We start from the raw sequence: 27,610 nt of genomic DNA on the forward strand, positions 1-27,610 counted from the left end.
CCTGCACACCAGAGGGTCTTGGTTCTATTCCTGGTCAAGGGCACATTCCTGGGTTGCAGGTTCATTCCCTGCCCCAGGTTGGAGCAAGTACTGGAGCAACCAATTGATGTGTCTTTCTCACACAGATGTTTCTCTCTTTCCCTCTCCCCTCATTTTCTCTGTCCCCCTCCCCCCTCTTTTCCACTCTCTCTAAATATCAAAGGTAAAAATATCCTCATTCCTAACTTGAGGATTTAAAAAAAGAACTTTAGACCAACAGTTGAAAATTTATGAGAAAAAAAAGTGGGGCTGAAGCAGTTGAATATGGAGCTTTGATCCTAATTGCAATATTGCTTGGGTATCATCCATATTTTCAATATGAAAAGTTATTGGTTGCCATAATTCCCAGAGAAAAATTAAGGAATCACTGTAAATCACTAATTACTGGTGATCCCCTTAATCTCAGATATGCAATTGTGCATCTACCAAAGGCGCTGCTTTATGCTGTAAATCCAACTTCTATTTCTTCATGTAGCAGACCATACAGATAAAACATCATCTCTATCATATCCTGACCCATATCTTCTCAGAGCAGTTGTAGAGGGAAATTTTTAAATTCCTGTTTAAAAACAAATATATGCGTACTGTGGAAAATTTAGAAAATACAGGAACAAAGGAAGAAAACCTATCAGCTATTATTTCAGAATATGGATTAAAACCATTAAAATTTTTACATATCTCTTCCCAGATCATTTTTCCTACACATTTTTATATAGTTGAGATCTTGCTATATATAAATTTTGCACCAGCCTTATCATTTTATATTATTCCATTGGCATTTCCCTATGTCACTAAAAACTCTTTATAAACTATAGTTGCTGCAGAGTACACCATCCTCTGGATAACATATAGAAATACTTACATGTATATTTTTATATTTTACTAGAGGCCTGGTGTACAAATTCGTGCACAGGTGGGGTCCCTCAGCCTGGCCGGCGATCCGGGCCGTCTTGCCCAGTCCCAATTGGGACCAATTGGGGCTGGCCAGCCAGGGGGAGGGACCGGGGAGGTTGGCTGTGGGAGTGCACTGACCACCAGGGGGCAGCTCCTGCACTGGGTGTTTGCCCCTGATGGTCAGTGCGTCACAGTTACCAGCCGGTCATCCAGCTGTCTGGTCGTAACAGTCACTTAGGCTTTTATATATATAGACTGAATTTTAGACAGGGAGGAAGAGAGGGGGAGAGAGAAACAGAAACATCGATGTGAGAGCAACACATCGATCACACATACCCACCAGGGATCGAGGCCACAACCCCGGTGTGTGCCCTGAGCAGAATCAAACAGGCAACCTTTCAGTGCACAGGACGATGCCCAACCAACTAAGCCACACCAACCAGGGCACTTACATTATTTTATATTCTCCTAATGCTGGACATTTGAGATTTCCCCAATTTGAACGTCACTGTTTCCCATTTAAAATGATTTTTAATCATCATACACACATTTCTTTCATAAACACATCACATGCACAGAGGCCACACATTTTCATTCAGGTTCTAAAGGACTTGGTTATTTTAAGCAATTGTGATGCATAGTCTCTGCCAAAAGCCACATTCTTGTCAGAGAAAAAATATCCAAATCATTAGGACTCTGGAATGAACAATGAACCGTAGTTCTTTAAAGCACTTAGAAATGAAAAGCCATGCCTTAACAAGTCAAAAATCACTCTCTCCTATCCTAAACTTCAATCAGATTCTTCCCCTGACCTCTAAGAATAAGAATGTGAGGAGCACAGAGTCATTCTGTTTGCCTGTGTGTCACTTTGGCAATGGCTAGCATACACAGCTGACCTTGAATTTCTACTTTAAACTCCCTTCTTGGGCAGACCAGCATCTCACAAAGGTGACTGCAGGGCCAAGAATCCACTCAGAAAAAAAGGCTGATGCCAAACAGTGCAGGACAAGGACCCACGTCCGGATGCAAAGCAGAACCGAAGATTTTAGGACCCATTTTCAATTACTTACCCAGCCAAATAAATATAAGCAGAAACTTCTAATTCTCCATCTCAGTCCAAGAGCGTATTGATTTTTTTAAATTAAGTTAAAACAAATTTTTCTGCCAAAAATGTTCAGAGTCTAAATCAAATATTAAAAGAAAACATAACATAAATTGGATCCTGGCATATCTTTCATTTTAAAGATACGATTGCAGATTTACTTTATCTTATCTGCTGCTCCACTATCATCAAGCTATTTCCTTCGGATCTTTAGACCTACAATCATTTCTCTCCCTCCCAGAAGGACCTTTTGTTCTTAGTATGAAATAAATGTTTTCTTTCTAATCTTGGTTCTAAGGTCATCAAAATTGCTCATCTGGCTGTCAGAATGCTAGTCCACTTAAAATCCTAACACTGGGTTGGTTTTTCTTCTTCACCTGTAGACACCCAGCCACTTCCCCGTCACTGTTACAACACTGCTGTTCTTCCCAACTTCTGCTGAAGTTTTTATTCTTTCCACTGAAAATTTAAACTCATACCCACCACTATGAGCCCAGCAGGAAATCCAAGATTGTTTTATTTTTTTCCCTACTCCCCAAACACAATGATCACAAAGCAGCTAGTTATCTCTATCAGCAGAGTCTGGCTGAACAAGAGAACTAAAGGCCTAGAGGTTCCCATCCAAGTCCAGTCCAATGCCATGTGCCCTAGAGAACATTACATAACCCTCAAGAGTCTCTGGGCGAACCTCGGGGAAGGGGGGTAAGATGTAAAAGTCATGTATACAGCCCGGCTGGCGTGGCTCAGTGGTTGAGCACCACCTATGGACCAGGAGGTCACAACCCCGGACAGGGCACATGCCCTGGTTACGGGTTCAATAGTGGGTGTGTAGGAGGCAACCAATTAATGATTCTCTCTCATCATTGATGTTTCTCTCTCTCTCCTCCTTTCCTCTCTGAAATCAAGAAAAATATATCTTTTAAATAGACTTACAGGTCCAGGAAGCGCAGAGAACCCCAAACAAAAGGAATCCAAAGAGGACCACACCAAGACACATCATCATTAAAATGCCAAGAGCAAAAGACAAAGAGAGACTCTTAAAAGCAGCAAGAGAAAGAGACTCAATTACCTACAAGGGAGTACCCATACGACTGTCAGCTGATTTCTCAACAGAAACTTTGCAGGCCAGAAGGGAGTGGCAAGAAATATTCAAAGTGCTGAATACCAAGAACCTACAACCAAGAGTACTTTATCCAGCAAAGCTATCATTCAGAATTGAAGGTCAGATAAAGAGCTTCACAGATAAGGAAAAGCTAAAGGAGTTCATCACCACCAAACCAGTATTATATGAAATGCTGAAAGGTATCCTTTAAGAAGAGGAAGAAGAAGAAAAAGGTAAAGATACAAATTATGAACAACAAATATGCATCTATCAACAAATGAATCTAAGAATCAAGTGAATAAATAACCTGATGTACAGAATGAACTGGTGATTATAATAGAATCAGGGACATAGAAAGGGAATGGACTGACTATTCTTGGGGGGAAAAGGGTTGTGGGAGATGCGGGAAGAGACTGGACAAAAATCGTGCACCTATGGATGAGGACAATGGGTGGGGAGTGAGGGCAGAGGATGGGGTGGGAGCTGGAAGGAGGGGAGTTATGGGGGGAAAAACGAGGAACAAATGTAATAATCTGAACAATAAAGATTTTTAAAAAAATAAAAAAAAATAAAAAAAAATAAAAATATATCTTTTAAATAATTTAAAATAAAATAAATAAAATTAGTGCATACAGAAGCATACTATTATTTCTGACACATGAGATCAAATATCTTGATGATATTCAGACAGTTCCTTTTCTGCAATTCCTGTCACCATTTAATCACATTTTGGCAAAATACATAAAGCAAGCACTTCTAGTTCACTTTTGACTTCACTCAAGCAACATCATCCTCCTCTTTTCATACTGTGTCCACCAGGCGAGTAGCTCCCCACTCAAATCCTTTCCTATTCTTGTTCATATGTATTCACTTTTGTTCTTCACTATGATCAGCTTTATGCTCATTTGAGTGCAATTTCTTCCAATACTGGAACCTTTTACGGTGCTCACAGCTCACTGACACAGCTCAGCAAATGTGTGCACACTGCCTTGGAACTTCTCCCTCACTACAGCCTCATTGAAAACCAACTCCTGAAGCCTGGACACACTCTAACTGGTGGTTTTCATCAGAGGGAGGAGGTTAAGATCCCAGTGGATCTGATCTGCCCCACCAGAGACGACTGCTTATTCGTTTCCAAAATAGTTTAGAAAGAAAGAAAGAAAAGTAAAGTATACACCCACAATCCATACTCATAGGAATTTAAATGCAGGAAGAGATCTAGGCCAGTAAACTTTCACCTCCTACCCTGCAAAGACACAGCCAAGTCCTTGAAAGGAGGCTGCTCTGCAACTAGACAGTTTACACACAACTGATGAATGAAGGAATAGGGAAGGCACATGGGTTTTAACCCAAGCAGTCTGGTCCCAGAGCTCAAGCTCTTAACTTTTCCGTTATAAATCATCTACTTTACAGAGCCAAGGCCACCTCTGAAGAAACCATGGGAAAGAAGAGTGACAACTAGTAACTGAGTCGATGCTCCAACATTACACTGGAGCCTGGGAGCACCTGCAGGCAAGTTACAAAATCCGACCGCTGGAGCAGCAGAGGCCGGCTGTGACTTCAGAGGAGAGGAAAGCAGTCGCCACAGTAAGATTCTAGGACAGGGCTCCACAGACCACGAGCACTTCAACTCGAGTCGCCGGTGTTCCCGTGGCCAGAGGTGCATGCCTGCCTAAGCAGGGTGTACCAGTTTGGGAGGTGGCACAAGAAACAGATCAATTTTCCCTCAGAAAGGAAACAAGACTTTAGTCTATAAAAATAATCCTTCTAGCAAGGTGCTTCAGGTTGCTTCTCTTCAGAGCAAAGAAAAGCTGATGAGTTCAGATGGCTTCCTGTCTGGCCACCTTCACCCTCTTCTCTCTTCTTGTTCCTTTAGCAGCAGCAGCAGCAGCAGCCCTGGGCAGGAAGCAAACACCCTTCTAATTCAAATAAAACTGACCTGCACAGAGAACTGCCACTTTTGAAGGCCCTGTAGCAGGGGTCCTCAAACTACGGCCCGCGGGCCACATGCAAATACAAATATTGTATTTGTTCCGGTTTTGTTTTTTTACTTCAAAATAAGATATGTGCAGTGTGCATAGGAATTTGTTCATAGTTTTTTTTTAAAACTACAGTCCGGCCCTCCAACGGTCTGAGGGACAGTGAACTGGCCCCCTGTTTAAAAAGTTCGAGGACCCCTGCCCTATAGTATTCTTCAAAAAGAAAAAGATCCTTTTTAAATGCCAGTTGTATTATTTTGAAAAACCCAACAATAAAACATTCCCCTCTAAAGACCCCCTTCTCTTGAAAGTGATCTTTTAATAGGTTGGCATATGCCATACCACATTTTTTTTTCTTGGAATTCTAGTACCAAAAGGCCAGGGTTTGTGTGGGCATAATGCCACTCTTTCTGTATTTTGAAAATGTGAAGTCTGAATCGTTTATGGATTGATGTACAGAGTTAAAGCATAAATGATAAAGCATATAACTCCCTACATACATCGGTCCATATGTGATGCATATAAAGTTTTCTCCAACTAAACTATGCTTAATAGTATTAAAAACAATCATAAAAGGTCCATCTATTGCCAGCTGTCCCAGTATGTACAGGGTGGGGCAAAAATAGGTTTACAGTGTTGAGTACAGGAAACAGAGTTTATTCTTGAATTATTATTTATGAATCGTTACAGTACTTTCCGTGCGAACAACTGTAACTTTTGCCCACCCTGAATGCATGTTTCCACTGTGCACTTACACACCCATCCACCTGTGTTTGGGGCCCTGTGAGCCGAAATCCTCAGGGTGGCCCTCGGGGCTGGGTTGTAGTATGTAGTTAACCCCAAGCATTCCTTCCTGTGCAAAGCACTGGCTTTCACCCACCTGACTAAGCCAGAGGCTGACCTGACTAACATGATATCCTAGGGAAGAAAGGTTTGGCCCTAAGAAAATGTCTAGAAAAAGAAGAGAGCAGGGAATCCAGCTCCTACAAAGAAGAAAGTGGCCCAGATCCGGAGGAGGACTGGAAACAGGGCCTGGAACTTCCCACTTCCTCACCCCCTACCATAGCCTCTGCTTCATTTCTTTAACAAATAGCTCCTCCCCTGATTTTAAAACTACTCCATTTGGGAATTATAGCAGAAGTAAAGGGCTCAAACCGGCTCTCAGAAAAATATAAGCGATGAATAAACGTAAGAGGCTCAAGCTCACTAGTTTTAACTCCCACTGCCTTAGTTACAAGATACCCAGGAATGGTTAGCGCAGGACAGGCAAGGTCAGTGCACACCTGAAGCGCTAAAGCAGCATACGCTCTCTGTGTACATCAACACACAAGTGATTCAGATTTCAGATTTGTAAAACACAGAAAGAATGGCATTATACCCATAAACGCACTGGCATTTTAGTACTAAGACTCCAAAATCTAGTATAATCACTAAGGCTGGGATTCTCAGTGAAAGGGGTTTGGGATAGAAAAGCTCTCACCTGAGGTCAGAAGTGAAAATCCAAGTAATACAGGGTCATCCGAAGACAAAGTAGTGAAACGAGGTGCACACACAGAGACAGCCCCGTGCCGTGCACTGTGGCACACGGGCCACTCCTCAGGTCCACCACTCCTGACCACAGGAGGCAGAGGTTCAATGGCGCACCTAAGTCCACCCACCGCGAAGTGCAGAGCTGTCATGCCAACCCAGGCCTCTGATCCCAACCCCTGAGCCTCCCACTAGAGCAGTGGTTCTCAACCTTGGCTGCACATTAGAATCACCTGGGAATCTTTTTAAAATCCTTATTTCTGGGCCTCATCCTCCAGAAATTCTGTTTCTTTGTTATGAAGAATTTCCGGAGGATGGGGCCCAGAAATCAGGATTTTAAAAAGATTCCCAGGTGATTCTAATGTGCAGCCAAGGTTGAGAACCACTGCACTAGAGCCTGCAGCCTCTCCGCAATCTAAAATACCACATTCCAAAGACAGCAGAATTCCCCCAGTGGTTCCCCCTGAGCCACCTGCCCCAGCCACGCCTTTTTTTCAGAAAAACACATCCTCCTCACTCCCTCCCTTTAACACCAGGTTTTCTGAGGGGGACCACCATTTTCTTGCACTGCACATCTCCCTGGCCACAAGGAGTGGATGAAAGGTTTAAGGATTTCTTTAAGGGTTTGTGTTTGTTTTACTCCAAGCTGGAATAAGGGAGGTTCTTTCCTCTGGTAGTGAGCAAGGGGTCATAGCAGGCGGACATGAGTACAACACTAAACAGAAGCCTTCGTCCAAGGTCGTGGACACCGGCCACACAGAAGCAGAGCCCGCCCCACCCAATCCCCAGCACCGTCTCCGCCTTCATCTCAACCGCCACCCTGGCCAGTGATCTGCCCCAATAATGTTCATTTCAGTTCAAACTGGTTTGAACTGAGTTCTTGTTCAATACGAAGTCCATCTTGTTCAATACAAAGTCCTAACCATGATCAGAAAGGTTAACAATCATTTTTCTTAAAAAGCTGAGTGTTTTTTTTAACATTTGTTAGGTTAGGCTGGAATCTTTTGAAGAACCAACTAAGATCACACACCTACCCCTCACTGCCCAACACAAACAAAACTGCCATCTACTTAACTTAGCATCTCCCACCTCAGCCCAGTGAAGATGAGCTGACATGTAGGTTAATAGAAGCTGTGAAAGCACCTGGGAAAAGGAAAGGAACATTCCAAAATAACAGCCTATGAGGGGTTTTTCCTCACAACTCTCTTGGGAGATAAATCAGTATTATTCTCACTGTGTTTAAAAAAAAAAAGTAAGCTAATGGAATTAAAGAACAACAAATGGAAAGACCCAACTTCTTTTTTTTTTTTAATCTGTTTTATTGATTTTTTTACAGAGAGGAAGGGTGAAGGTTAGAGAGTTAGAAACATGGATGAGAGAGAAACATCAATCAGCTGCCTCCTGCACACTCCCTAACGGATATGTGCCTGCAACCAAGGTATATACCCTCGACCGGAATCGAACCTGGGACCCTTGAGTCTGGAGGCTGACACTTTATCCACTGAGCCAAACCGGTTAAGGTAAGACCCAACTTCTTTAATCCATCTCAAAGTGGGCTTGATTGCGATATCAGGACTTCCTCCTTCTAACTGCTGATATACCTTTCTGTTAATATTTTATACACCATGGGCAAAGATATTCTCAGCATTCACAAAAATAAAATTATTTACTTTGTATCCTCCTCAGATTTGGTCTTATCTGAAAGGCTAAGAGCAGATGAAGTCCTCTTCAATGCTGCTTCCAGCAACAGAGATAGCTTTTGCCCGTCCAAAAGGAAACACCCCAAGAGAATTGCTAACGCCACACACCACTGATGGATGGGCAATCGGGCCTCCGACTCAGCCACTCAGCCGTTCAGAACTTTCAGCACAGGCACAGAGGGCATAAAGATATGCATGCTCAGTGTAGTGGTGCTATGACCAAACAGCTAGGAACTGCCTAAATCAGCGATTTTCAACCTTTTTCATCTCATGGCACACATAAACTACTTACTAAAATTCTGTGGCATACCAAAAAATACTCTATTTCTTGCCAATCTGACAAAAAAAAATAGGTATAATTTTTATTCATTCACAGCAGACAGCTATTGTGTTGGCTGCTGTCACTTCTTCTTTGACAATCTTAGGCAAAAGAGGTCAGCACCCCTAACCTCTAACAGTCAAATATTGCATGTTTTAAAAATTCTTGTGGCACACCAGTGTGCCATGGAACACTGATTGAAAATCGCTGACCTAGATGTTGGCAACCAAGTATGAATAAAAAAAATAAAATAATGGCTAACCATTCACAGAAGAAAATAATACACTGAAATTGTACTAACTCATAAGAGATCTAATTTATTGATTTGGAAAAATAATCATGACATACATTTGACCTAAAAAGAAAATTGCTAATAAAATAGTATGGTCAGTCTTACATAAGTATTCTTGCCATCTTTTTTCTATGGACATATAAATAAAATAGTTATCACATGGCAAAAACCATGAGCAATTTTCAATTTTCCATTATAATTTTGTCAGAAGTTGTGTTAGTCTGTTCTTATTTGTACAATGTACACATACCACTTTTACTGCAATAAAAACAAATTTCTTTTTTAAAATTATCATTTGTAAAAACACTTCAATTGGGCAGCCTCAAGAAATGTGTTTAAAAAGGTTGTTCCCAAGATCCTATGTAATAAAAACCTAATATGCAAATGGGCCAAACAGCAGAACAACCGATCGCTATGATGCCCACTGATCACCAGGGGGTAGACATTCAACGCAGGAGCTGTCCCCAGCCCACAGGCCCTAGGCCAGCCAAGGCAGGTGCCAGCAGGGGTCCCCCGATCGCCCTGCAGAGGGAAGCGACCGGCAGTAGGGGATGGGGCCAGCGAGCAGGCGGTGCCAGACCAGCCAAGGCAGGTGCTAGTGGGGCCCCCCCGATTGCCCTGCCGGTCGCCCCACAGATCGGCCCTGATCGCCGGCCAGGCCTAAATTTTGTGCACAAATTTCGTGCACCAGGCCTCTAGTATAAATATAAATCACAAAGCACATGTAGAGCCTGAGAAAGAATATACCTACCAAGAACTGCTGGTGGTTAACTGGACTCAAATTTAAAAGCAGATCCTATGTACAGCCACTGTGGCTCAGCAGCTGAGCGCCAACCTATGAACCAAAAGGTCACAGTTCGATTCCTGGTCAGGTCACACCTGTTAGGTTGTAGGCTCAATCCCCAGTAGGGGGCGTAATCCTCAGTAGGGGGTGTAATCCTCAGTAGGGGGTGTGCAGAAGACAGCCAATCGATGATTCTCTCTCATCACTCATGTTTCTATCTTTCTCCCTCTCCCTTCCTCTCTGAAATCAATAAAAATACACTATAAAAAAAGAGAGAGAGAGAGAGAGAAACCCTACGACCTGTTTTTTAACCGAGGCCTCTCACTCAAATGCAACCATACTTCAGGGAAAAGCCTGCATTGAGTTCCTGACATCTGAGCCAGCCCTTATAAAGGAGTTCCTGAAATTGCATTTCAACCAATAGGACTGAGACTTCCCATCCCATCAGAGCTGTGCAGCTATATCCCCCATCAGCATCTTCACTGACCAGTCAGAGTGGCTCCATTATGACCAATGAGGACAAAGCCTTTTTGACCAATCAAACTGTGAGGATCTGGAATCCTCAGTTGCAAGAGGACAGACCAATCAGGAACCAGGGCAGAGACCTCTCTTTATATAAGTCAGCTCCGCTCTAGCTCAGAGAGAGCACTTTCCCTTTCCACTGAAGGTTGCGTTTCCTAGCTGGAACTGAAGTACCAAAGACAAAACCCAGAAGGGAGTGGACAGGCAGGGCAAAACAGCACAGACTGGCAGGGAGCAGAGCAGGCAGAGCAGAGCTATCTGGCAGTAGAGGACCCTTGCCCAGGGCTGCCTGGCCCCAGGGCCTCCTCACAGCCAGGCTGCTGTGCTGCTTCATAACTGAGGTGTAACACAATCGAGTGAACTGTTCCACAGCCATGCTGTTTTCACAGCCATGCTACATCACAACTGAGTTGTTTGCATTTAATAACGTTTCCTTCTTCACCACTCCAAACTGGAGATTCCTACTAGTATTGAATTGGCTCCAACTACCATCTGCTGACATACACAAGGCTTAGGATCCTCAGCCAAAGTAAGAAGCCAAAGAAAACTTTCTCCACTTTTCTAAATTGTTCCTCAAAATTATTTGGCTTTTTTTTTTTTTTTTCTTAAAAGGCCTTCTCCAGCCCAGCTGGCATGGCTCAGTGAAACTGAACCAGGAGGTCATGGTTCGATTCCTGGTCAGGGCACATGCCCAGGTTTCGGGCTCGATCCCCAGTAGGGGGCGTGCAGGAAATAGCTCATCAGTGATGTTTCTATCTCTCCTCTCCCTTCCTTTCTGAAATCAATTAAAAATATATTAAAACAAAACCAAAAACAAGACCTTCTCCAAATAAAAAAATAATTTAAAAAAAGCATCCTGCTGGAGAAGAACTTGACCACCTTTTTTATAAGGCTACCCTCAGCCAATAAACTGTATCCTGAAGCCTGAAATCTTGAAAACTTCTCAAATTTATCCCAGTCCTTCACTCATCCAAACACACCAAGAACAACCACCCTCGTCCTTACTCCAATTTGCTTCACCCTCACTTCCCCTTGGCCCTAGTCCACTTGACCTTCACGATCCCTAACTCCTCAGGCAGCCGTTAGCACCTGTGCTGCAATGCTGTGCTCTCCCAAGGGTCCTTCAATGGCTGCCATTGCCCACAAGTTGGTTCCAAGGCCCTTCTCCCGCTCCAGGCTTCTCCAACTGGGAATACTGCTCAGCCTCACTGGTCTATGGCCAGTCTGCTTATCTCAGAACATTACCTCTACTAATGAGGCTGGCAGCATGCTCCTTCATGGAGCCACTGAGCCCTCTCTTCCACAGGGCCTGTAAGGGTGGCTAAACACAGAAATTCCTGCCCATCATCAAGCCTGGCACGAAGCACTTCCTCCTCATCTGTCACCCCATCTATTTGGTCCAAAATGGACAACCATCTTTGCTCTACCCAAAATCCCATGTAAAAAGCAGCTGTAACCTGATATTCCTCCAGGCTGACCTCCCATTCTATATTTCAGGCCACTTTTACCCAATTGTCTGGATTCTGTGCCATGCTCCTTGTCACAGGCTCTCCCTCTAACCAACTTGTTAAAAAGATAGCTCAATGAGGTCTACAAGCTCTTGGTTTTCTTTTCAACCTGGATGCCATCTGACAATGCCCCGCTTAGTCTAAAGCTCGAGCTGGTGAACTCTGTCTACAGGAAAAGCGCAGCTGAATAATTTGGATCTCACACTCGGTACTGTCTTGTTTCACCCATCTCCCAGGCTCTGCTCTTTCCCTTCCTGCAAAGTGTCGAGTATCTTGCTAACTCCGGGAAGACATTTTGCTGTTATTTGACTTTCTATATTCCTTTCACAATTGTTATAAAAACTTACACTGACCATTTCTCCATTTCTACTGTAGGAAGCCCAGAGCCCAATGCAAACTTTATCGCATTATTTTATTATATGTTTATAAATTAATAGGTTGTCTTAAAACCTTTATGAATATAAATGTATCTAAGACTATTTTTAAACAGTTTTTCCTTTCTTCACAGTAGATCCTCTTTGGAATAACTATGAAATACACACTTACCTCCTGCTATACAAACAGACATAGGAGACATATCTCAAAAATATATGGAGTCAAATAATAAATAAAGAAGTAGTAGTGAAATTATTAAATCACCCTTTGGCAGCCAACATAGTAATAGCTATCTCAGGCAAGAATCATCAATGGATGCTATAACTAGTAGGTGAAAATTTGATGACAAACAGGATATTTACATAGTCTCAAAATATCTCTCCACAAGACACCTATTAATCATAAAAGGAAAACATAGCAACTTTTTGAAGCCACCTGGCAAACACCTCTTGCATCAGGGAGGACAAGAGGTGCACTGTAATGATACACTGAGGGCAGAACATCACCCCTGCGGTATGCCTGCCACAAATGCACATTCTTTAATAACCATAAGAAACATCAAACAAGCTCAAACTAAAGGGCGATACAAAATAAATGGCCTGTCCTCTTCAAAAGTATTAAGTCAAGAAAGACAAGGAAATGCAGATGATGTACTACTCTGGATTAAAGGAAGACTATACAGATGAGAACTAAATGCAACCTGCGATCTTGTATTGGATCATGGACCAGAAAGCAGTTATTTTCCTTTCCCTATAATGGGCATTAGTAGAAGAAAAGGTGAAATGTGAATAAGGTTTATAGACTACATGTTAGTACTCTATCAATCCTAATACTGGTTTAGGTATCTGTACTAAGATTACATAAATGAATGTCCTTGTTTTTATCATTATATCAGTTTCAAGTGTACAACATAATGATTCAATATTTGTATGTATTGCAAAATGATCACCACAGGAAGTCTGTCTACGTCACATCCATCACCATACATAATTACAGAAGTTTTTTCTTGTAATGGGAACTTTTAAGATATACTCTGGGCAACTTACAAGTATACAATCCAGTATTACTAACTATAGTCTCCATGCTGTACATCACATTCCTGTAATGTATTATAACTGAAAGTTTGCACACGTTGACCACCCTTCATCCATTTTTCCCAATCCCAACCCCACCCCAGACAACACCAATCTATTCTCTGCATCTATGAGTTTGGTTTATGGAAGGGGTTTTGGTATCTTTTTAGAGTCCACATATAAGGGAGATCATACAGTATTTGCCTTTGTCTTTTTTCACTTAGTATAAAGCCCTCAAGGTCCATCCATGTTATCACAAATGGCAGGAGTTCATCCTTTTTTATGGCCAAATAATATTTCATTGAATATATTCATATATTTTCTTTATCCATTCATCTGCTGATGGATACTTAGGTTATTTCCAATTCTTGGTTTTTGTAAATAGTGCTTCTTTGCACTGCTTTTTGAAAGTTTCTTGTAGGGCTAATATTTTCCAAAAACAGAAAATGTTAAAAGTACATATGATCATGATTCTACTAGGATCAGTCAAAGCACTGTTTTACATACATTAATCTTAAAGATTTTTGTTTGTTTGTTTGTTTTAATTAAAGTACAAAATGAGTTGCTTATCTCTCACTCAAGACCTGGTCTCCTAAAGCAATCATTATCAAATGTGGGGTATCGTTACACTCTTTACTTTATGTTCTGACAAATAAGTTATGAATATTGTTGCAATGTTATGAAGAAAGTAGTATTTCATATTGACTCAGATGTGGGCTCTAAAGTCAGACTATCCAATTAGAATCCTGCCTCTTACACTTTCTAGTTATGCAATCTTGGGTAAGATTTTTCCTCTCTCGGGCAGTGTCCTGAGCTGCAGAATGGGTACAATCACAGAGCTTATCACACAGTACTTACAGCATGACTAAACGCGGCAATGATCTGAAGCACGTAACAGTCCCTGGCACATAGTGAGTGCGTAATGAATGTTAGCTTTTAGTAAACATTAGCTACCATGTACTCATCAGCCTCAGTGTTGGCGCCATATTCTCACCCCAGCTGTTTCTTTTTCTTTTTGCTTCGACATTCAATTTATCATTTCTTCTATTACATATATCCTTATTTAAATGTTAGCCTTCCGAAACAAGGCAAAGTATAAGTAAGTGTTAAAAATAAAAAGAACAAGTGAAACCTTCCTAACACAGGGGTCCTCAATCAAAGGTTTAAACTCACCCTTAGAAAGTGCGGCCAGCTGCCATTTTGTCCAGGGACTTGATCATCAACAGTGCACAGCTGAAAAATTCACATCATCGCAAAAGATGTGCTGCCTCTGTCCCAGGACACGGACTGACAAGGACCACAGGAAGGCATACAACTTTGGCCCCACGTATAAAATAAGTTAATTTTCTACAGATCTCGCTGTCAGTTGGCCCAATAACTACATTACAGCTTCACCATCTTCCTTGTACTGACCACAGGCTACATGTGAGGCACTGCTGGCGCCTTATGAGCACTGGCTCACTGAGTCTTCATACTAACGCCATGTAATGGGAATCATCACACCCTTCACAGATGAGGAAATTGCCTGCTCAAAAGTCTAAGTGGCAGAGCCAGGAGAGAAATCAGACTGATCAGACTCAAATCTGAATTATTTCCAATAGACTCTGCTGCCCTTCCATATGTGTAAACACACATGTAGGGAAAATGCCATTAACCACATATATCAAAGACACTATTTTATTCGACAATCCACATAAATTTCCTTGAAGTAACTTTTCCTGAGGGTTGTTTTTGTTTTTTTGCTTTTGGTTAGTACTGCTCACTATGGCTTCTCCACTTACAAGAGAGGCAACTGTCTTTTAAAATTATACCAGAAAATGTCACTGTGTGCAAGCAACAGGATAACACTGCAGGAAAAACCTGGGAGGATGGACAACTGCTGAAAGGACCCATCACTTGATGGCAACGCCAGAAAAAGAATCAGCAGTCAGCTAATCTGAACCAACCATCTTTCCAGGAGATAGGCCAGGGAAACAAGGGGAACCTCCCTTATCTGCCAACACCCTTTCCTCCACCCACTTGCCCCAGGGCAGGGCTAACTGCTCAAGCCTAAGGACAGACTATCTTCAGTCTATACCAGCGGTTCTCAACCTGTGGGTCGAGACCCCTTTGGGGGTCAAACGACCCTTTCGCAGGGGTTGCCTAAATACATCCTGCATATCAGATATTTACATTACGATTCATAACAGTAGCAAAATTACAGTTATGCAGTAGCAACAAAAATAATTTTATGGTTGGGGGTCACCACAACATGAGAAATGTATTAAAGGGTCGCGGCATTAGGAAGGTTGAGAACCACTGGTCTATACAGAGAATGTGCTGCCCAGAAAGCGAGGAACAAAAGAGGAGAGGGGCTGTTCTGAGCACTGCAACTCCCTCCTCTTGATCCTTGTGCTTTTATTTAATTCTTCTCCATCAAGGCCTTTCAGATATGATGCAATTTAACAGTGAATTATTTCCTATCCAGCATTTTGCACTGTCCTCTCATCTGTCTTACCTGTCTCTCAATTAATTAGACCATTAAGATCATTAGGGCAGAGGCAAAGGAAGCCTTAGGTCAATAGGAACCCTACAAATTTCAAATACAAGGCAGCATGGCATGGGCCTTGAGAAAATAGTGCCCAGGGATAAAGTCCAGACATACTAGACCAGGGGTGGGCAAACTTTTTGACTCGAGGGCCACAATGGGTTCTTAAACTGGACCGGAGGGCCGGAACAAAAGCATGGATGGAGTGTTTGTGTGAACTAATATAAATTCAAAGTAAACATCATTACATAAAAGGGTACAGTCTTTTTTTTTTTTTTTAGTTTTATTCATTTCAAATGGCCGGATCCGGCCCGAGGGCCGTAGTTTGCCCATGGCTGTACTAGACTGAGACAGAGCTCAAGTGCCAAGCAGTGACCATACCCAGTCAGAGCAGGGCCCGGGCCAATCTTTTCCCCTCTGGATACCCAGCCCTCAGTGCAGTATCTGCCACATCATAATAAGTGCTTAATTCACTCCGGCTGCATGAACACCTGGGGAGAGGAGTGTTCGAGGTCCATAAACCTTATTTACTGGCTCTGTCACCTTGAACAAGTTAATTGATTTATTTCAGCATCAGTCTCAGCTGTAAAATGAGGAGAGCAGCCAGAACCGGTTTGGCTCAGTGGAGAGAGCGTCAGCCTGCGGACTCAAGGGTCCCGGGTTCGATTCCGGTCAAGGGCATGTACCTTAGTTGCGGACACATCCCCAGTGGGGGGCATGCAGGCGGCAGCTGATCAATGTTTCTCATAAATGTTTCTGGCTCTCTATCTCTCTCCCTTCCTCTCTGTAAAAAAATCAATAAAATATATTTTTTTTTAAATGAGGAGAGCAATATCTACCTCATATCCTATATAATAAAAGAGAAACATGCAAATTAGCCATCCCTCCGCCATGCTCAAGTCATGCCCACCAGCCCATCCGAATGACTACGCAAATTATCCAACAAAGATGGCGGTTAATTTGCATACACAGGTGTCAAGCACCCCAGGAGGTGATGGCGGCTGTGGCCACAGGATCCCGGGACTTTTGCCGGTCCGGGAGGCACAGCCGCTTGCGCCTAGCCACGCCCACAAACTCCCAGGACCTTGCCAGCGGAGAGCAGGAGGTTTGGAGGACTTGGCAGGGCAGGAGGCCTCTGGACATAGAGCAGAACGAGAGAGAGGGCAGCTTGGAGGGCGCGGCTCCCTCTGTCACCCCAGCTTCCTCATCACAGCTGTGGAAACTGACAGCAGGGAGGAGGAAGTCCCACCCCCACAGAATCAGCCAGAATCAGCCATTGGTCAGACAGCTCTCAGTGGCCTGACAGCCGGGACTCTCATTCACCTGCATCTCAGGCCGTGACAGTAGAGAGGTGGGACTATGTCTAAAGAACAACTGTTGATACAACGTAGCTCTGCAGCCGAAAGATGCCGGCATTATCGACAGAAAATGTCTGCAGAGCAGCTGCGTCTGATCCTGAAAGAAGGCGGCGCCTGTGACAGGATGTATCTGAGCACCCGCTACTGGAAAAACGTTGCTCTGATGCTGAAAAACACCGGCGTCATCGACAGAAAATGTCTAAAGACCAGCGTGCCTTTGAAGTTGAAAGAAGGCGGTGGCGACGACAGAATATGTTGAGAGAACAGTCATCAACAAGTACTACCAATATTCAATTCTTGGACTTCTTGGACATAGTTGTGGTGGAAAGACTGTTCGATGTGAATTTTGCCTATCACTCAATTTCTCGGATGAAAAACCATCCGGTGGGAAATTTACTCGATGTTGTAGCAAAGGAAAAGTCTGTCCAAATGATATACATTTTCCAGATTACCCGGCATATTTAAAAAGATTAATGACAAACGAAGATTCTGACCGTAAAATGTCATGGAAAATATTTGTTCCATAAATAGTTCTTTGCTTTTGCTTCCATGGGTGCAAATACTGTATCCATCAGGATATGGGCCATACTGTTTTAGAATACACGGACAAGTTTATCACCAAACTGGAACTTTACATCCTTTGGATGGTGTTTCTTGGAAGTTTGCTCAACTCTGTATTTTGGATATGGCCGAAGCTACAAGTAAAAGATGAGCAATTCCAGAAAACCAGGGCTGCTCAGAAAGACTCATGATCAACATCAACAACCTCATGCACGAAATCAATGAATTAACAAAATCGTACAAGATGCTACATGAGGTAGAAAAGGAAGCCCAATCTGAAGCAGCAGCAAAAGGTATTGCTCCCACAGAAGTAACAAGGGCAATTAAATACAATTGTAACAGTGACCCAGGTAGATACAATTCTCCCCATGTAACTGAGGTTGCTGTCATATTCAGAAACGAAGATGGAGAACCTCCTTTTGAAAGGGACTTGCTCATTCATTGTAAACCAGATCCCAATAATCCAAATGCCACTAAAATGAAACAAATCAATATCCTCTTTCCTACATTAGATGCAATGACATATCCTGTTCTTTTTCCACATGGTGAACAAGGCTGGGGAACAGATATTGCATTAAGACTCAGAGACAACAGTGTAATCAACAATAATACTAGACAAAATGTAAGGACACGAGTCACACAAATGCAGTATTATGGATTTCATCTCTCTGTGCGGGACACATTCAATCCTATTTTAAATGCAGGAAAATTAACTCAACAGTTTATCATAGATTCGTATTCAAAAATGGAGGCCAATCAGATGAATTTCATCAAAGCAAACTAATCTAAGTTGAGAGTTGAAAAATACAGTGGTTTGATGGATTATCTCAAATCTAGATCTGAAAATGACAATGTGCCAATTGGTAAAATGATAATACTTCCATCATCTTCTGAGGGTAGTCCCAGAAATATGCATCAGCGATATCAGGATGCTATGGCAATTGTAACGAGGTATGGCAAGCCCGATTTATTCATAACCATGACGTGCAACCCCAAATGGGCAGATATTGCGAACAATTTACAACACTGGCAAAAAATTGAAAACAGACCTGACTTGGTAGCCAGAGTTTTTAGTATTAAATTGAATGCTCTTTTAAATGATATCTGAAAATTCCATTTCTTTGGCAAAGTAATAGCTAAAATTCATGTCATTGAATTTCAGAAACGTGGACTGCTTCACACTCACATATTATTAATATTAGATAGTGAGTCCAAATTACGTTCCTCTAATTAATTCCCTTTCAATGTGCACAAATTTCGTGCACCGGGCTACTAGTGGTAATTATAAGTTAAAAAGGAACATATATTTAGCACACTTTCTGGTACATAGTAAATGTCCCATAACCATCTGGGCTATTATTATTATTCCACAATGTTAATACAGGTCCTCAATGAATTTTTCAAGTTAAAACAGTGCACATAGCTATAGAAATATACATTTATACATAACACACACACATATATATACACACACATACATACATACATACATATATGTGTGTGTGTGTGCACACCTTTGTACAGAACTTGGGACAGCAACCCACAATCAAACATATTCATACTTTTGCAGTAAAATACATCCTAAGCAAATAAAGACTATACTGTAACAGTTGCACCTCAGTTCACTTCAAGTCAAATGACAAGTAAAAAACACTAAATCTCCAGAGCTTTGGGGATTCTAAAACTGAAGAAAGGGCTATGGGACTATACTCACAAAAAGCACTGGTGTTTGTTCGCACAAGGCCCACTAAGTGTGCAGCTGACCAGTGTTGCCTGAATAAAAGTTGTCGAGATTAAGCAGGAAAGCTGCTCAGCATAAGTTTCCCTCATTCCCTCGAGCTGCCACAGCCCAGAAAATGTCACCTTGTTTGTCTGAGAAATAGTGTACAAGTTCTTGGCCAACGTGTAGTCATTTCCCCACATCCTTCTGCAACACCTGTGCCAGGCAGGACTCCATGCAAGGCTCCGTGGTGAATTAAAGAAAAACTCTACTTGCAAGTGCTATTCTGAAAAAACTAGTAAATCTTCAAAATCTTGGATTCCTCCTGGCAGCGCTACTACTCTCTTCTGTCTTCCCACCATATTCTGAAAATCTCCATTACTGCACACACCCAGGAGTCCTCAAACTACGGCCCGTGGGCCACATGCAAATACAAATATTGTATTTGTGCCGGGAGCCGGTCCATCCTTGCTGTTTCAAGGGACCTGGCGTATATGGCATACTGTTCTTAATATGTTTGCTCCCCTTCTTGGTGCTATGTATTTTAACCAAAGTCACCTCTCTGAGAAAGGTTGTTTCCCCAGTTGGGGATTTTTCCCTGAGGTTAGGGAGGGGATACAACCCCTTAATTAAGTGCCAGGTGGGTAGTTAAGCTACATAATCTTTACTCCCTGGAATGGAGATAAGAAACGCCCTAACCTTTGTAATAGAAATTGACAGGATTAAAATCGGCTGGTATAAATACGGATGTAACAAGACAATAAACACCAGATCCTCATCAGATCCTCATCAGATCCTCATCAGACCCTCATCAGATCCTAACCAGAACCTAGCCAGAGAACATGGCAAAAGATCCTGGACAGAACCTGGCTACAGAACTTCACTGGAGAACCTAGACAGAACATGGCAAAAGAACCTGGATAGAACCTGGCTAAAAGAACCTGGTGACTGAACCTGGCTGGAGAACCTGGAGAACCTGGCTGGAGAACCTAGCGAGAGAACATGGCACCAGAACTTGGTTGGAGTTCCTAACCAGAACTTCGCTGGAGATCCTGGAAGGAGAACCTCGCTATGCTGATGAACTGAAACCAGTTTCCATGTCATTCATTCTTCGCCGACTCCGTCCACACCTTTGGGGACCCCTGGACCTGCTGGGGCTGGACCCCAGCATATTTGTTCCCGTTTTGTTTTTTTACTTCAAAATAAGATATGTGCAGAGTGCATAGGAATTTGTTCATAGTTTTTTTTTTAAACTATAGTCTGGCCCTCCAACGGTCTGAGGGACAGTGAAGTGGCCCCCTATTTAAAAAGTTTGAGGACCGCTGCTAACCATTTGCTTCTTTATCAGTGCTCACCCCCACCTAGACTCTGAGCTCCTTGAAGACAGGAACCAAGTCTTGATAACAATTGCTAATGTCTGAGTGTGTGTTATGTGGCAGGCATGTGATAAGGTTATGGTATATGCTCTCATTTAGTGCTTACAATAACTCGATCATCCCACATTATGGACGAGGAAACTAAAGCTTGGAGAGGCTGAGAAAGCTCATGCAGTGTAGCGACTGTAGGTTACTCAGTTAACACCCATGGTACCTAGGTCCCCTGCCTAACCTTCCTAACAGGAGTCTGACACTATTCACAAATTCCCCCTTTCACATGGCCACGGGCTTCATTAAGCGGAGACCGGCCCCCTTCTTAACACAGGAGGTTAAGCATGACAGTCAAAAGCAAGCATGGACACTATCCATTTTCCAGTGATGCTGGGGGAAGCACACAAAGCCATTCTGCGATGTAAAGTCTGCTGGGAGCGTCTAAGAGAGACTTCATCTCAGGTGAAGACACAGCAGGCACTCTTCTTCCCTGACACTGTGGACTTCTTAAATTCTTAGAAGAAATTACTCTAATAGTAACTAAGTCAACTGAGTCCGTTTTTGGTTACGATCAGCCAGAAGTACCCTAACACGTACAGAGAAAGAGAGGTGGGGCTGTGCTTCCAACATGCACAGGTGACTTCACAGCCCTCAAAAGTGTGATGACTCGAGTCGGACCTCTTTGACACTCCTACCTTCAGCACCAATGCCAGCAGGGAAGGAGCACTTGTTAACTTCAACTAAGTGAATAAACAGATGGATGGAGTAAAATTTAAGCCCAGCTTTTAAATAAATTTTATATCCAGTTGTAGGTGAAATATTAGATTCCTATGTAACACTCTTAATAAGTATAAAGTCTGCTGACTCTTAGACAAGACCAAGGTTTAATGTATTTGGAAAACAGTGTATAGTATACTCAAGTAAACAAAGGAATACTGTAAGCACTAGTTTTCAAGTCCAAATAAATCTCAGAAGACTGGGTCAATGAAAAAGCACAAAAGATTCTGTTTCTGTAAGCCCCTTTCACAATGACTACAGCACCTATTGGCAATACAACCTTGACCCAAAAAGGCCACCCTCTTGTCAAACTAAAAGCATTTCATGGGAGGGAGAAGGCAGAGAGAGCAAGACACCTCTTCTGCACTTCAAGTCCAGCCCAGTTTTTATTCACGAAAACTCAGTCCTTGGTATATATGGTCAACCTTCACAACTCAGCTGGTCAGAGGACCCTGCCTGCACCTTCCACCGGGCAAGGGCACGGAAAGACTTGGTTTTTAGAACTGAAGTATAAGCTCCAGGCCATCACACAGAACAGTCCCCGAGAAAATCAGGAAGACATTCCTCATTCAGGAAGGGCCACTCACCAAGGTATCATGACCCACCCGGTGCAGGACACAACATTCACTTCTACCCTAAGGCTGCAAATGCTTTCCAACATAAGACCTTCTCTTTACAGGTTCACTTGGCCTTCTCTCAAAGTGCTGAAAGATAACAATTCTTGATCTCAAACAAAAATCAAAGGAAACTCTACTTCTTCTAGAATGACATGTTTAGGAGCCATAACCTGACCAGGTGTCTTACTGGAAGCCAAAGAATCATGCTGATTGCTCACAAAGATTTTTTTCCTAAGGACCAATTCGGATCCACGAAGGCAGCCCAGCCACCTGGAGTGCCTTCTAATGCACAGCTTACCTTGTAATTGCTAGAGTTCACCCAAGAGGTAGCGAGTCCATCCACAAGTTTATCTAACATGGTCTGGTCATGCTCAAGGTCAGCAGACTTCTGTTTGTCTGAGAAATAGTCTATGAGTTCTTGGCCAACCTGCAGTCGTTTCCCCACATCCTTCTGCAACACCTGTGCCAGGCAGGACTCCATGCGAGGCTCCATGGTGAATTCAAATTGAGATGCAGCAAAAGCTAGAGGGCAGTCAGGGTGACACCCTCCCAGTTAGTGTACCCGGGAGGTTGCCTCTTTGTTTGCTGAAGGTTACTAAGAGCCTGTGTTTCAAAGATGCAATCCGGGGAATGGCAACAATGCACCATGTGTGTCTGAAGAGCAGCTGGCAGGATATTAAAAGTTCAATTTAAATAACTAGTAGACGATAAAGGAGTGAATGGCAGAGTGAAGTCCTGGTATTGGGTCTGAAATACTTCATAATTCAGCAGTCCATTCTGAAAAATAAGAAAACGACAAATCAGCACAGATAATGTAACACTCAAATGTTATAAAACACTGAATCAAAGACAAAGCAGTTCATGCTGCAGAATCATTTATAATGGCAAGTGGAAATGAGAATCAGGAATGCTCGGCAATCATATCAGAATAACATAATCATTATTTTTTTAAGATTTTTTCATTGATTTTTTAGAGGGAGAGGGAGAGGGAGAGGGAGAGGGAGGGAGAGAGAAACATCCATTAAGAGCGAAACATGGATCGGCTGCCTCCTGCACACTCCCTACTGGGGATCAAGCCCACAACTTGGGCATGTGCCCCAATCAGGAATCTAACCAGCGACCATTCACCCAATCAACCAGCACACGGGCCAGGGCCATGGTTACTATTGTGATCAGGAAGAACACTGAAGGCCCAAGCAGAGCCAATGGGCTACACAGTTGGTGGGTTGAGGTTTGTCACAATTTCCAGCTTATAAATGCACCAGTCAGCAAAGCACTCTCTGCTTTAGCTGGCTTATTTATTTGTAGCTTAAATGCTGCTTCCCACCGAAAACTTGACACCATTCTGTGTCTGCAGCTTATTGCCTTCCTCTCAGTTTTCAAAGAAACCAAGGGCTGGATATGGGATGGGCTCCATAGAAACACCATTGACCAAAGTGGTCAGTCTGGTAACATTGGAAGTCAAAGCCAGTCCCTACATCAAACTTCTTGCTTAGCAGCTTTACAACAGTTGAGTGGTAGCCTTTACACATCCCCTCCACAACAAAGAAAGTAATGAAGGAAAGGAAATCGGCTCATATTCTGATCAGTTACTGACATGGAGCTCTCCACTGGCAGACAATCGCTCCACATGGGCCTGGTACTGTTATAAAAGCAGGAGACCTCAAAATCATGTTTGGGGTAGGGCAAAACACATGATACAGGAAAAGGACCACAATCCTTTTCATTAAGTGAAAAAGCTGACCATTTAATCTACAGCTGCTGAAGCGATTGTACACACGTACTTCCTACATCAATTCCTTTCAATCTAACCTAAGAAGATCCATAGAAAGCCTGCCTTCCAGATGCAGCAGCCCCTGACACTGCTAAAGAGAGAGGTTCTGCACAGCAACCCTGCACCAGCTCTCAGGGCTCCAGCAGGGAAAGCTGAGCTATTACACCAAGTAAGTTCAAAGGCTGTGCATGGCAGCTCTTCCACTCTGCGCACAGTACTTCCTTCCCTAGCACCACCCAGCCTCATCCACTCTCTCCGTACACGAAGCACAATGGTCTTTCCGAGTTCCAGAATCAGAGATTTTTTATTCCCACAGAAATCGTGTAAGTCAGTAAGGAAAATGCTCCCTCAAAGCCCCAGGTGTGTGCTTGCCCGACTCCTGCTTTACTGCTTCTAACAACGCAGCAGGCTGGGGACAGGGAATAAAACTCACCATCTCACATGGCAAGCCTTCCTGAAAGGGAGGAGCATCTGCTCTCCAGTCAGTTCCACACCCGGGAACCAGTCCCTCCCTCACAAGAAGGATCTTAGATACATAAATCAGCTATTACCCTTCTCTCCAATTTTTAGTTCAAACAAAAATATCTCTAATTCCTTAACAGCTCATAAGTTGGACTACAGAAGGTATCAGTGATACAGGAAACAGGAGAAACCAACAGAACCTTTTCTTTCCAGGCCCAGTATTAGCCCAAGAAGCAGAGCAAGCAAGGTTGGGCTTGTGAAATGGCCACAAATTCTTTGCTACTCCTCCCCCACCAAGGCATAGTCTGCCACACCCACAGTGACTCTAGAACTGGTCCTGAGACTTGTGGCCAGCTGGAAATCAGCAACTGCAAAGCAAGCAGAGGTTTGACAGCAAGCACTGGAGCCCCCTCAGAATGCCGCCTGAGGCTGCCATGCTACCAGGAAGCTGCTCTAGCTTCCAAAACGCGAGGCCATGTTCTCCAGCCCACTTCCAGCCGCAACGGTCAGGCCTGAGCAAGGCCAGTTGGAACCGGGCAGCCATTCATCGGACTGCAGCTACACAAATCAATCTAAGGAGACCAGCAGAAAATCCACCTAGTCCAGGGTGGGCAACCCCTGGCACGCATACCAAACATGGCACGCCAGTAACTTTTGCTGGCACGCAAAACCCTCTCTTATTATCTTCCATTTACAATTTTTTTCTTAATATCGACTTTTTTTATTTTTCAGATAAATTCAGTGTAGGTGCATCTTACATAAATAAATAATTTTACATAACAAGTTATCTTAAAGACCACAGACATGGATTGACGAGAGAGGGGAAGAGCAATTTCTATGCCTCTGCCTTAACTCTCCCTGCCTAGATCCAACCAGTGTTTTGGTTTCATCCACATACGCTTGTGAATCTTTGTTCTCAGTGATGAATTTTGTTAAGTCTCATAATAGGAGTAGCCTGACGGATGAAAGTAGTAGCTCGTGCATATCTCTGAAGGTCACAAGATATAAACCTGATGTAAAATCTCTGTCACCAGTGATGCAGCAGCTAAAGTCCCACTGATAATATCAAACGGAGTCATAAAGTTTTCTGTCGGACTACCAGTGTACATGTATACATTAAAAAATAAATGTATTTTTCATCATCATATACTGTGTTTTTGTCGCTTGAATGAATTTTATTATTTCTTCAGGGTTCTTCACATACGTACACCTTAAGAGATATCAAGTAGGCGTAACATGTTCTCAAAAAATTAGGGTTGGCACGCAGAAGAATTTTGAGTCAGAGATTTTGCTGGTTTTGGCACGCACTCACAAAAAGGTTGCCCACCCCTGACCTAGTCAAACCACACCAAGAGATAATTGACCCATTCCTTCCTCCCTTAAACATCTACCTGTCATTCTCAACGGAAAGAATCCCATGTCCTTTACTTCTTCAAGGAGCCTAAAATCAACCGGCACTAACCAATAATGATGATAACACCATTTTAAAGAATCTACCTGGGTGTCAGCTTCCATGCTGGACAATGTATACATACCATCTCTAATTCTCCAACCAACTCTATAAAGTACGTATTAATCCCTATTTTACAGATGAAGGAACTGAGGCAAAGGTAACTTTCCAAGGCCGCATGCCCAGTGAGTTTCCTCTACCCACCTTCAAACCCTTGCTATTACAAGTCTGGCCTACAAGTCTGGCCTAGTTCTGTGCTGACTCAGAGAAAGGAGGTCAGACTTCGTGTTCACCTGGGAAGAATGGGGCAAGACAGCCAAGCCTCCATTCCAGGGAGAAAAATGATCCCGCTCATTCCAGTCTAAGAGTGGCTTATAATATATGTATAATATAAAAGCTCTCTGTTAGAATTCTAGCACACTCAAAAATTGGCCCCAAATTCCCACGGATCACATGCAGAATGAAAACCACTGGAAGCCCTAGGCATTCCTCTTCTTTTTCTTAATTTAAAAAAAAAAAGGAATGGACAATCCTCTCTTATTCTTACTAAACTGGATTTTGGTACCTTTTCCCCATGCTTTCAAACACTTCCTCCATCTCAGGTATTCAGGGACTACAGTCACACGGTCCCGAATTCACAGGGTACACGAGTACAAGACCTCCTTCCCACTGTTGCCCAGCCACCCGATTTCCCTGCCTAAGCAAACAATGACCCCTTTTCTGTGTCTTTCCACAGACATATTTAGATACATAAGCAAATAATTATGCATTCTCCTCTCGGAACCTCCCCCCCACCCCCAGGAAGAAGTTTCTAAGCATTTACAATTGAATCATAAAAAGAGATCGAAAGCGCCCGGCCAGGCCGGCGTGGCTCAGTGGTTGAGCGTTGACCTATGAACCAGGAGGTCACGGTTCAATTCCCAGTCAGGGCACATGCCCAGGTTGCAGGCTCCAGCCCCAGTGGGGGGCGAGCAGGAGGCAGCCGATCAATGATTCTCTCTCATCATTGATGTTTCTATCTTTCCCTTTCCTTCTCCCTTCTTCTTTGAAATCAATAAAAATATATTTTTTAAAAAAGAGATCAAAAGCAAACTGACAAACATATAGGCAAAACTTCATACAGCAACAAAATTACATAAAGACTTTATATTTTAAATAATTCAGAAAACTTAGAAAGTAAACAGGAGAGGATGTGGAGGACTTAGAAAAGGAGGTGCAGGAGGATTTGGAAGATGACCCAGGAGGAGGAAGTAAAAATCTTTTCCTTCCACCCACATCCTGCCCAGGCCCCCTATAGGACATCCTGCCCGGGTTCCCTATAGGACAGGGGTTCTCAACCTGTCGGTCAAGACCCCTTTGGCGGTTGAACGACCCTTTCACAGGGGTCGCCTAAGACCATCCTGCATATCAGATATTTACATTACGATTCATAACAGTAGCAACATTACAGTTATGAAGTAGCAACGAAAATAATTTTATGGTTGGGTCACAACATGAGGAACTGTATTTAAAGGGCCAGAAGGTTGAGAACCACTGCTATAGGACATCCTGCCCGGGTTCTCTACTAGGGAAGAGTGCAAAAAGGAAACTAAGGTCTGAAGTTCACCTGGAACCAGGAACCACAGCAGTTACCTATGGGTGAGCTAAATAAAAATGAGGTATGTTATGTGTAAGGCATTACTGAAAGGCCCAGGGACACAAGAACAAACAGGACACAGCCAGGGCCCAAGGTGAGCTTCTGGACTAGTTCATTCATGGGTGGGGTCCCGGCCTAGCCAGCA

The 27,610-nt window shown here is 43.0% G+C and overlaps 1 protein-coding gene across 2 annotated transcripts in view; it reads right to left on the minus strand.

Annotated features, from left to right (window-relative positions):
* Positions 1-27,610, minus strand: part of CLASP1 (cytoplasmic linker associated protein 1) — a 270,250-nt gene that overhangs the window by 209,178 nt on the left and 33,462 nt on the right. For both annotated transcript variants that reach the window (XM_070423157.1, XM_070423156.1), the window contains exon 2: positions 22,442-22,920. In XM_070423157.1, coding sequence (XP_070279258.1) covers positions 22,442-22,636 — 195 coding nt within the window. In that variant the 5' untranslated portion in view covers positions 22,637-22,920. The remainder of the gene's footprint in view (positions 1-22,441; positions 22,921-27,610) is intronic.

Source organism: Myotis yumanensis, unplaced genomic scaffold (genome assembly GCF_028538775.1).
Source record: "Myotis yumanensis isolate MYYU_CA2020_CCGP unplaced genomic scaffold, mMyoYum1.0.hap1 SCAF_8, whole genome shotgun sequence".
Lineage (NCBI taxonomy): Eukaryota > Metazoa > Chordata > Mammalia > Chiroptera > Vespertilionidae > Myotis > Myotis yumanensis.